Here is a 12,250-nt window from a genome sequence, read left to right on the forward strand (position 1 = left end):
GGGACACCCCATCGGTCTCCGCCGCCGCCCCCTTGCTGGATAGCACCGGTACGGGAGCATCCCCGCTGCCACCCAGCACAGGCAGAACACCCAAATTGGCATCAGTCCTTGCTCCGTCATGCGCCTCCGCCATCGGAGCGCGAGCCACCTTCAACCCGACGCTGCCAAGGGTGGGTAGCGGTCCAACACGCGCCCCTTGATCACCCCGAACAACGACATACGAAGGAACACCCGCGTCCAGATGAGACAGAAGGGAATGAGTGGATAGAGAAGAAGGAATCGGATCTGGGATGCAGAATCACATACCCAAACGAAGATCAAACCCTAGGAACCGCCCATCGCCAGAGAGTCGCAGGAGCCCTAGGAGAGAGAACACGCAACGGTCGCACTTGCTAGATGGCTGGTTTGTGTACAACCGGGATTCGGGGGGCCTAAGAAAGTGAGTAATAAGTAATAAAAAAGTGAATGTAGTCAATGTGGAAACCAAACATGCCCAACAACCCACAAAACTTTGCTCGTAGTTGGCATCGTACTTCGCGACCCGACGAGGCTATTTGGATTGACGCCTCAGGCTGCCAAGCCAAATATTGGCGTGGACCCCTAAGGCCTTATACAATAGGAGATGCTTAGGGGAGGACCAGGCTTTCTTTAAGCACCAGTGCTTATTTGTACAGGATAGACACTTAACTAAGCGTCTCTTCTGTAGAAATAGGCACCGATGCATCAGAAAAATCCAGTTTATTTTTCTAAGCATCTCATTAAGCACCTTCCATTGTACAAGGCCGCTCGCCGTCTTCCTCAGGGCATTTTCAACGCAGAGGCGCTTGCTTAGGCGCTTGCACCATTAAAGAAAAGGATTAATTAAGAAGCACAGGTGGAGGAGTCTGCCTTTCCAACTCAGAACCTCCAGGTTGAGCGCTTAGCTGATTTTTTTAGCGTCGATCTAGCTCCATACTCTCGTGAAAACAGGTGCATGCGGGAAATAACGGCGCAAGCGCCCGGCGACAGGAGAGGCATCGATGCCAACGGAAATCCTGGGATCGACCAGGAATCGAGCGAAACTGCGGGGAAAGAGACCCTGGCGCATGGGCTAAGAGCCCGCGTTGTAGATGCCCTCATTCGCCAATTTTTCTCCCCTCGCCGACGTACGCCGTCCGGCGCCGCTCATGGCAGCGTACCACCTCAGCGCGCAGCTCCACGGCCACGGTGGCGATGTAAGCCTCTCCTCCCTCCCCCTGTACTACTCGCCCCGCGTCCGTCGCCTCAGCTCTCCGCTTTGTTTCCCCTGCAAGTATGTACGCGATTCGATCCCACCAGGCTGGCCCCGACGAACCATCGGCGGAGGGTTTGCGGCGGGCGCGCGATCTGCTAGTTGGAGGCGTCCCCTGTAAGGGCGGCGCGGGTTTGTGTAATTTGACCTAGCTAGTTTCGTTGCCCTCCTCGTCTGTCCCCGGCGGCGCGGGGTGCTGCGGGAACAGCGCGGGCGAGGCGCTGTGTGCAGGGCGCGGTGGCGGGGCTGCGGGTAGCGACGCAGGTGGCGGGGGCGCTCGTCGGTGCTGCGGCGGCCGTACGGTTTTGGCCGCGCGTCGTCCATCCTCTGGTGGCTGCGTGCAGGCCGCCTCCAGCCAGATCCGGACGGATGTGCTGCTGGGTGGCCGGTGTGCGGCGCGGGGCGGGCCGCCGTGGTGTTGTGGTGCTGGTGCTGGGGCGGCCTTGGTCGGGGCGGCGTGGATCTGGCGCGATTAGTCATTGCAGTTTGACTTCCTTTTGATATTATATTTGTAGTGGATTCGTGGATCAAGCAATGATCAGTTACTTGGTTTTGCTTGAGTTATTTTTACACTTGTAATCAGATTGTAACTTCCCTGTTATGTTCCACCAGAAACTCAACAAATTGTTGTGCTTATTTGAGGAATCCATGCTCATCCAGAATGCCACATTCTGTTTTTCTAACGATGGACTTATGGTTCAAATTATAACCTGCATTTAGCATGTAAATACCAAATACCCCTTTATGCAAGCCCATGTCTGTCCAAAGGATAGTAAAAGAGAAACATGTTAGTGTTGAAAATAAAGAAGTGCTTATATGATCAACCAAATTTGGAGATAAAGGTGATCCCCGTGTATTAACCGATTATTCTGCTCAAACTGTTAAGAGCTTAGGCAAAGGTTATTTTGCATATGTGGAACGCATATCTACATCAGTAAGTAGTTTTAGACTTTGAGTACTGGCATGTATTCAACCAATAAAGTTAGATCCTTATAATCAAGTTCTTTCATAATTGCTACATTTGCTGCACATTTGATTCTTTGCTAACTTGTCCTTGCTCTTTTTACAATAGGTTTCTAGGATATGTATCTGTGGTGATGTGGGTGTTCCAACCTCATCAAGCGATGGAACCGTGAGATTCTGGACGCAGCACCCGGAAAAGAAGTGCGAATATGTCCTCTCGAAAACCCTTGCAGGACATTTTAGTTTTGTTGGTGCAATGGTTTGGGCCCCTCCTTCTGATCGCTTTCCGGAAGGAGCAATTGTTTCTGGTGGCATGGATACACTAGTATTGCTGTGGAATTTGCATACAGGAGAAGTTGTTGGAACAATGAAGGGTCACACCTCACAGGTGACTGGTCTTGCTATCGATGACAACGGTGACATTATATCTTCATCGATGGATTGGTATGTTTTTTCCCAACCAGTGTAATTCCTGTGCAGAACTTGCTCACGTACTTCTTGTTGATTGCTTGCTTGTGCTGATTTCATCCTGAGGGTCTTTCTTGTATATGATGTAATCACACTGCAAATGCAGACAATTTGTTCATGGGGTAGTTGTTTGGCAGATGTGGTGATGTAACATGAATGTAATATACTCCCTCTGTCCCAAAGTAAGTTACTCAACTTTGTACTAACTTTGTACTAATATGCATAAATTCAGTACCTTCTTTGATAATTTATATTTCTTATATTTTTTTTGTACAAATGCACATATTGTACTTCTGTTTCTTTCTACACTCTGAGTCCCCTGTTAGAAACGGTTTCCAATGCTACTTGTGTTTAAGGCTGCGGCGTATTTGGTGTTTTGGGCATGTGATGACATATTGGGCTAATAAATTATGAAGTTTCCCCATTGTATCTGATGGTTCCTTGCTGTACCCTGACACTTGTATTATGCACAGTCTTTGAGAAGGTGGAGAGATGGCAATGCTGTAGAGATCTTGGTGGCCCATGAAGCCGCAGTGCAAACTGTTCTTAAGTTGCCCTCGGGAGAACTATTTACGGGTAGAGCTTCCGCTTTGTATATCTATTACTTTACGGGAAGTATATTCAAGAGCAATTATGACTGTCCTTGGATATCTATTACTACCTCTGTAAAGAAATATAAGAGTGTTTGGATCACTGCTTTAGTGATCTAAATGCTCTTATATTTCTTTACGGAGGGAGTAATGGTCAAATGGTTGATTAATACTTTACACCTTTCCCCTTTTGTATAGGTTCAAGTGATTCCACCATTAAACTTTGGAAAGGAAGGATTTGTCTACATACATTCTCTGGGCATGCAGGTTATTTGTTAACTCCTGATGTGCACTGGTGCTTTTGACTTTTGTTGTGCTCATCCACACATACTTGATCGGTTGACAGAATGTTGTTCCATTGCAGACACTGTTTGTTGTTTAGCACAGATGCCAGGAATGGGTATACTCTCTGCATCACATGATGGGTAAGTTATCACTTGACTATTTCCACTTGCTTTTGAACGAAAGGATGGTGCAGTATAGTAGAAGCTGCTATTATTTGTTCTAAAATTGTAAATGAAGATATCAAAATTTCTCGTTTAATCTTGGATATTCGTACTAATATCCTGCCAGTGGTTTGCTGAAATAAAATGCTCATCTATTTGGCTTTTCATCATTTTCATTATCGTCTTACATTTTTTGTGCATCAAATTTATTCTTTCAGTTTACAGCTACTCATTTACATGATCACATATAATATTTTGTTTTGTCGCAGAACTATAAAGTTATGGGCATTAACTGGCCAACCCCTGTTGGAGATGATTGGCCATACCTCTCTTGTATATTCTGTGGATGCTCATTCATCTGGTCTTATTGCTAGTGGCAGTCGAGATCGCTCGGTCAAGATATGGAAAGGTGATTTATTTTGTATGCTTTAGAGAATTCTTGTTAAAATGCAGTGGCACTTGTTTATAGGATATAATTTCTTTTTATACTTTAATCTAGGTGTAGGCATTCGTTCTTCCTCTTTTTTTGGTATTTCGGTTTACTAAAATTGACAACCGAGCTAGCCTGGAAAGTTCTACAAACCGGAAGTTGGGTTCACCCAAACTCCGGCTTGCTTTTCGGTTTAAACCGAAATGTAATGTTAGCAGGTAATTCAATAGCAGAACAGGGTGCGCATGCTGTCAAATACTTGAATCTTATCAACAGACCATGATTGAAATCTAGAATCTTGTTGAATCAACATGGCGCTGCTTCTCTTTGAATCCTTTGAATCGTCTTGTTGATGGTGACAGACTGGCAGGAGTGCTAGTCCGCTGATGGGCCTGCCGAGGGCAGTGCTGTTGGTTGTCGGGATGGATTGCACGCATGTCGGCTGGTAACTTTGTTTCCCTGTGGCCTGTCGTGATTGCATTGGTACGAGAGAGCAAGAGATGGGCCTAGGCGCCTAGCTGACTTGGTGGAGATCATGCCGGGCTTTAGTTGAGATTTTGATGTACTTGTTTTTTTTTGCTAAGCTATAAGGATGGTAGCATGGCCCTAGGAAATGGGGCCATAGGACGAGCCGGTTCTTTCAGTGCATTTTGTTAACCTGAACCTAAAACCGAACTGACTGATATTAATTCGGTTTTCTATATGTGACAACTGATCTATGGACCCAAGCTGATTTAACATTATATATTTCTCTTGTCTTTGTTTGGGTTTGTTTTTTGCTTTTTTTTATTGACATCTGTACTGAATGACTCTTTAAACCCTGACCGTTCCATTGGGGTTGCTATCGATTCCTCAGATGGTTTGTCTCCCTATGCCTCTGTCTAATGTTTTCTCCAAACAAAAATAATCCAGTCTATGATAGTACTTCCTGTTAAGTGGGATTCTGTTACAGGCAAAATATTGCACGGAATTCCATTATAGGCAAAAGATTGTAAATACGTTGACATCAAACATATTGGGCAGTGGCATATGGGAAAGGTAGTTCGTATTTAGCAATATAATGGAAACTGTGACAATCAGTAAAAAGAGATCTGCTGGTTGTCGTTAAGCATCTGTATTGCTGATTCCTCCTTTGGCTAGTCCATGAGCAGTTCGAGTCTTCTTTTCTTCCATATTGAAAATAAGAATCTCAATACCCACACTACCCGCCTTCTTTCACACTTGTATCTATGATGTAAAGCCGTGCTTGTTCTTGGGCTGCTGATTTGATTTGTGTGTTTCATGGATGCAGCTAGGATATATCTGTCTTGTTTTTTGGGATAGTATGTTTGGATTCATAATATGAACCATTGTAGAAATGAAAATTATATTGGAGGTGCAGTACAGTGCAGTTTTTTGGTTTTGGTTGTTAGTACGTAGCAGAATGCAGAATTTTCTTCATGTACCTGGTTATATGACTGTAAGTAATATAATGCAGATGGAATCTGTGTTCAGAGCATTGAACACCCAGGCCGTATATGGGATGCTAAATTTTTGGATAATGGCGATGTTGTAACTGCATGTTGTGATGGAATTGTGAGGATATGGACAACTGGCAATAATAGGCTCTGCCATGATGAGGAACTTGCAGCATATAGGTTGGTTCCTGATTTTCTTTTTTCATATTTCTGAGGTTTTAACATCTTCTGCTTAAAGGATCAGTTTTGTTGTCAGATTACTCCTGTAATTGTTATTTTAACTTTTTAATTTTTAGGCGACACTTTTTCTTGTCCAAAAAAAGCCGGAATCATGGTGTTAATCAAATTATATTTATGCCTATTTTTTTCTCTACAGAAAGACTGTTGGTGGACTGAAGCTGATGGATCCATCAGGAGCTGCGGGAATGACACAACAAGGTCATAAATCTCATTTTTCTGATACGGTACACGTGTATTGTGTTGATTCCATGATGCTCCAACTATTTGTAGTGAATTTTGCAGGTCAGCTTATTATGGAGCTGAAAATTAAAATCGGATTGAAGATGCACTATTGCACACTGAAATAATTTTGAGCTTTTGAAAATATTCATATCTTTCTAGTTTCCAATAAACCTTCCTTCGTCAAGGAGATAACAATATAAAAACATTTTTTTCTCTAAATTCTTTAGTGTCGTGGACTTGTGTATGTAAAGTAACTGTGACAATATCTAGTCATTGCCGTGCGTGTTATTTTTGCACAGTAGTGCAATGTTTGTAACCTTTTCCCCCTCTAAGCAGGAATCGTTGCACAAACGCTAATTGTTAGAGAGGGACACACCGGTGTTGCTTATTCATGGAATTCAAAAGAGCTAAAATGGGACAAAGTAAGTACCTTTGTACATTAGACCTTTCCAGAGTATTATATTAAGTTGTTACATCAAAGAATCAGCAAAGCTGAGGATATTAGTGTGTTGCTTTTTGTAACTGCTTGATGCTGATTGAGTTATTTAACCTATATGCAAGTTGTTATGCAATTTGAGGTACCCGTGAGGCATCACTGCATGCCCACAGTAATGGTTCAAATTCACACATACAATCTTCGAATATGATAGGGTTCATGACACATACTCCCTCTGTCCGGAAATACTTGTCATCAAAATGAATAAAAAGGGATGTATCTAGATGTATTCTAGTTCTAGATACGTTCCTTTTTGTCCATTTTGATGACAAGTATTTTCGGACGGAGGGAGTATTTGTTACACATAAAATGAAACCTCATTTAGCACTCGATATACTTTTACCATGCCTGACCTGGCAGTGGCATTGTTCTTTGTATAGTTGTTACTTTGAATTCAGCTGTGACTTATCTTTTCATAAACGAAATTGTTAGATTGGTGAAGTGGTGGATGGGCCTGGGGATGGTTCATCAAGCACAAAGCTGAAATAATTATGGACTTTTGTGGGCTTAACCACCGCTTAGTTCAGTCTGGTATCTCCACATGGGATTCTTAGGCCCTGTTCGGCAGTCATCCAGCTCTGGGAGCGCGCGGAGCGATGCTTGGGCGACTCCTAGAAAATAGGCTGCGGGCCGCTCCGCTCCGGCGCGGAGCTGCAGAGCGGACAGCTGCCGAACAGGGCCTTAGAATCACAACCATGTCCAGACTTCTGAGGGGTTTTGATTTCTATATTATTTCATACTTGCAGTGGCTGGTTACTTTATGCGGATTTGAGTTGCTGCTAGGGATTATCATTTATATTAATTAACCATATTAACTGAACGTGCAGGGCTATCCTCCAACCACTGTGAGTAAAAATCAGTACCCTACCTCTTGGAGGGCCGCGCAGCCCTGCGACAGCATCCCAGAGGATATCATCATCTGGGAGATAATCCCCCGCCTGCCAGCGAAGGCCTTTGCCCGCTGCCGCGCCATCTGCCGCTTGTGGCGCCACGTCCTCACCTCCAACGGTGACCTCCTCCTCAAGCACCACTGCGCCCAGCCCTCCCACCCCATTGCCTCTTGCATGGAGCGCTCCGACCGCATGCTCTACGATCTCTGCGCCTTCGACCCGTGGGCCGGCGTGCTCTCACCCTTTGCTCAGCTCTGGGACCCCTGCCTCATGGTCAGGGCCTCCTGCGACGGCCTCCTCGTCCTCTCTAGGCCACGGTGCTTCTACGTCTGCAACCCGACCACCAGGGAATGGCTTTCCAAGTGCTTCCTTCCGCACTTCCTGGGGTTCTATCCCCACCGCTCTTCCGGAGAGTACAGGGTACTTTGCAGGAGCAGCAAGTCCCTGGACCCTCATTCGGATGACAAACCTTCCTACTACATCTTCACGTTGGGTTCTTCGGAGCAGAGGTGCATCGGCCGGCCAGCGGCGTCGGCGTCCGAAGATGACGCACTGGCGGAGGGCAGTGTCAATACAACATCCTACCGCCCGTCGGTCCTGTTCCAGGAAGACCTGCACTTCTACCCTGTGAAGAAACAGGGCAGCAACATGCTGATGGTATTCAATACCACTGCCGAGTCATTCCGTTGGATGTCTGCTCCGGCTACCCCTGAGTCGGCCACTTTGTTTGAGATGGATGGCAAGCTCGTCCTCTACTACATCGATGAGGACATCACCATGATTGATATTTGTGTGCTACAGGACTATGATAATGAGGTCTGGGAGTTCAAGTACAAGATCAAGCTTCCAGTGGCAGACCTTCGTCTGTCAGCTCGATCACGTGGTTATATATCGCCGGTCTTGTATGAGAAGGGTGGTGTGCTCATCTCAATGCATAGCCGTCTTGTTCAAGTTGACACTCTGGGAAGTGTGAGGTCAGATATTATATGGAGTGGCTCGAATCTGTCGATTACGCCGTATAAGCTCAAACAAAGCCTGGTTCGTCACACATTCTTTCCGAGTCAACCTGGTGGCGCTTCCTCAGGGGGACCTTTCATCTGATGACTGGTTGGTGAGAAGGTGCTTCTTATTCTTATTGACATTAGTGTTACAATGCCTTGGAGCTTTTCTGGCATGACCTCATTGTTGTTTACAAACAATTCTGATCTTCCTTGTAACAATACCCTTGGAGCTTTTCTGGCATGACCTCATTATTGACATTAGTGCTAAATATTTATGTCTTGTTGTCCATGTCCTCCAGGAGTAGTATATATAGCACCATGCATAATCCTCTTTAGTCCTAGCCGGTTAACACATCTCTGTCTCACTCTTCCAGCTCGTTACTTACATCATATTTTCCATTCGTCTTCCTGAAATTTTGCTTTGTACGTGTTAAGCCCATACTTGAAAGGTTATCATACTCGGATGCATCTTTTGTCGTACACTAGCAAAAGAGCCTGTTGCAATGAGTACGAAATAATTAAATACTTCATTCGTCCGGAAATACTTGTCATCAAAATGAACAAAAAAAGATGTATCTAGACGTATTTTAATTCTAAATACATCTCTTTTTATTCATTTTGATGACAAGTATTTTTGAAAGGAGGGAGTATGTGCTTATTTGTTAGACAGTTCATACTCCGGTGTGAGTGGATAATAGGGGAACTAACTTAACTTAGCCCATCTCATTTAAACTGAATGTGCCATGTTAGGTGCTCTCATCCCGAACGCTTTTAGGCCTCTTTTGATTTATATGATAGGATTATCATAGAAATAGGAATCTTGTAGGAAATGAGATGTCATGTATCTCAACTCCTATAAGTAGGAATAGAAAACAAGATGTCATTTGGTTGACATCAAATGAATTTTTCCATTGAGTCTAAACTCTTTTTTATTTTCCTATGAAGGCCACTTTTGGTTCATAGGATATATGATTATCATAGGAATAGAAATCTTGTAGGAAATGAGATGACATGTATCTCAAATCCTACGAGTAGGAATATGAAACAAGATGTCATTTGGTTGACACCAAAGGATTTTTTCCATAGTCTAGGCTCTTTTTTATTTTCCTATGAAATGTAGAGGATAGGAACCAATTCTATGTAGGAATAGGAATCCATTTCTATGAACCAAAGAGCTTTAAAGGAAAAAATCCTATAAGAATCATATCCTCTAGAATTCCTATGAAATTCTTCTAAACCAAAGAAGGCCGAAATGTGGAGGATAGAAATCAATCCTATATAGGAATAGAAATCCATTTATATGAACCAAAGGGCTCTAAAGGAAAAAATCCTATAAAAATCCTATCCTCTAGAATTCCTATGAAATTCCTTTAAACTAAAGGAGGCCTAATTGTTGTTGGATTGAGAGCATGAACGCTTTTATTTGTTGGATCGAGAGCATGAACGCTTTTATTTGTTGGATCGAGAGCATGAATCTAGGCGCACGATCCTTGCCACGTCATCAGCCGGTATTGTACTGGTCCGAGCTGAAGTTCGCCAGAACGCCTCGCGCACCGTTAGGCTAGTCATAGTGGGAGTAACTTAGCTAGTAATATAGCGCACTTCAAGAAATTTTTGCTTATGTGGCAAGTATTTAATGTGAGGTAGTAACATAATACTTCCTCCATTCCACAATGTAGTGCTTCCTCTATGCTCGTGTTTCAATTTTGACCGTAAATTTAACTACCAAGACCGATTGCGGCGGGAGCAAAAGTTATATCAGTGAATTCGTATTCGAAATAAGTTTTTAATTATGTAACTTTTTTTTCGCCGCAGTCGGTCTTGTTCGTTAAATTTATGGTCAAAGTTTGACCTTGGAAAGCGCGGGCGCACTATATTTTGGAATGGAGAGAGTATGTTACTGTAACATAGCGTTTCCCAAGACAAGATGAGTCTACAAGCTAATAAATAAAGTCATCTATGACACTACTATTATGTTACTTTGCATTATGAAGGTAGTAACTTAGACTAGTGTCATGCATATGACACTAGACACTAGTCTAAGTTACTCCCCACTATAACCAGCCTAACTCCACTGCTCCACACCCCATCCCTCACTTCCCAATGCGGGCTTTGCTAGACACAGGGACGGGTTTTTACAGGTTTCAGGGACTGTCACATGTGGCATCGTTTGATTGGGATTAAGGAAAGGAAAGAGGTTAATTAGCACTAAGGCCTCCGTAAAAGTCCGTTATATGCCTGTGAGTGTAGGATTATTGCTTATCCGCTATGCTCGTCGTCGGAATCAAAGGAAAGGCGGGGACAGAGGCAAACGCCAACCGGTGGTAGGAGAGATGCGCGGGTGGCGAGGCTGCGGGAGGGCGGCGACCGACAGGCAGCAATCTATTGACCTGCGGGAGGGCGGCATCCGACGAGGGCACCAGGCTGCGGCTGTCGCAAGTGGAGAGCGCATCCAGTGCTCGCCGTCGTGATGGACGGCGGCTTTCCCCTTGGTCTCTGTGCGCAGCTGCTGCTCGTGTCACACCCTAATTTTCATGCCACAACACTTATAAGCTAATAAAACATGAAGAAATGTGGTTTAATAAAAACTTTTGAGTGTTTTGGTCTTTTCTTTGATTTGGATTTTTGTGCTATTTTCAAGTGCTTAAAAGTTATATAGTAACTTCTACCCCATAAGTGCATCGATGCACGCAGTGGCATCTGCACGCAGCGCATCAACGACACGCGTGGCATCGAGATTCGAAGCGGCGAGCATGCTAGTTAGAGTATAGGCAAACTTTTGAAGAGCGAAATGCAGCGTATACGCGTACTCAGTGCACACCATCTGACAGCATGAATCTGACATGACCAGTACTTGCGCAGGCTAGAGGATGGTGGTGTTTGCCGCTGCCTGGACACCGGGGCGGCATGATTGAACCGCGCTGCACAAGTCGACGGTGCGCGCCCCGTCGCCGGAGCCTGCCCACGCCACACCACCGCCCCCAGAACTAAACGTCGTACATGACGCCCCGGAGGACTCAACAACAGGCATGCCGCACCCCCGCCCCTGCAGCGACTGGCCCTGATCCAACGGCTGCATCTCCGGCGAGCCCACGCCTATGACCGAAACGCACCCGGGAACGGTGTCGCCTAGGCTTCGCCGCCCACCGCGCCCCCGTGACTAGCTCCCTCTGGTGACGGCCGCTGCTGCTCTGCCACCCGCCATGGCGCCCTCAGCTGCAACCGGCACGCTACTCCACAAGGAAGCAACGACGTCTGCGACGTCCATGCCCCCCTGCCTCCACTGCACGTGCTACTGCCGACTCCGTCCTTTCACCCCCGCCCCAACAACACACCAGTCTGAGACGCCCATGGCGCCCTCCGACTCCACTCCACCAGATATTGCCGCCTCCGGCCTTCCGCCGCCGCCCCTTGCAGCGCTCCACTCCGGCAAGGCCCCTGCAGCTGCCGCACGGTCAATTTAACTTTTATGCATTAATCACCGATGAACTGCAGAGCGAGGCGTGCACTGGCGTCCTTGGTAGTGGCCAGCGCGGTCAAAAAGCACATCGAGAGCATGTCAGAACAGCAGCTTCCAGACGACGTGAACACTGCATTCACGTGTATTGCGTTCAGCTGCCGCTGCGTTCAGGACGTTTGCTCTTCCTTCCACCCCCATACTTGTTTCCCTTGCTTCAAAAACTTGCCCAATGATCATGCCGTGTATATAGGACATAAAATATTTCCTTGTAAAAATAATTTGACCAAACAAATATTTTCTAAATTAGGTTTTTTAAA

The 12,250-nt window shown here is 45.4% G+C and overlaps 1 protein-coding gene across 2 annotated transcripts; it reads left to right on the top strand.

The window, feature by feature from the left end:
• Nucleotides 1-909: 909 nt before the first annotated feature.
• Nucleotides 910-8,753, top strand: LOC125509145 (F-box protein At5g65850). 2 transcript variants are annotated; one of them, XM_048674047.1, is made up of 11 exons: nt 910-1,214; nt 2,343-2,677; nt 2,808-2,883; nt 3,175-3,277; nt 3,490-3,558; nt 3,656-3,716; nt 4,007-4,146; nt 5,645-5,804; nt 6,001-6,062; nt 6,423-6,508; nt 7,410-8,753. In XM_048674047.1, exons 3-11 carry the CDS (start codon nt 2,854-2,856, stop codon nt 8,571-8,573), a joined length of 1,875 nt encoding a protein of 624 aa, XP_048530004.1. In that variant the 5' UTR covers nt 910-1,214; nt 2,343-2,677; nt 2,808-2,853; the 3' UTR covers nt 8,574-8,753. The 2 variants fall into 2 exon arrangements, with proteins under 2 accessions (XP_048530004.1, XP_048530005.1); XM_048674048.1 differs by lacking the exon at nt 2,808-2,883.
• The last annotated feature ends 3,497 nt before the right edge of the window (nt 8,754-12,250 follow it).

The sequence above is a fragment of the Triticum urartu genome, chromosome 5, assembly GCF_003073215.2.
Source record: "Triticum urartu cultivar G1812 chromosome 5, Tu2.1, whole genome shotgun sequence".
Classification (NCBI taxonomy): Eukaryota; Viridiplantae; Streptophyta; class Magnoliopsida; order Poales; family Poaceae; genus Triticum; species Triticum urartu.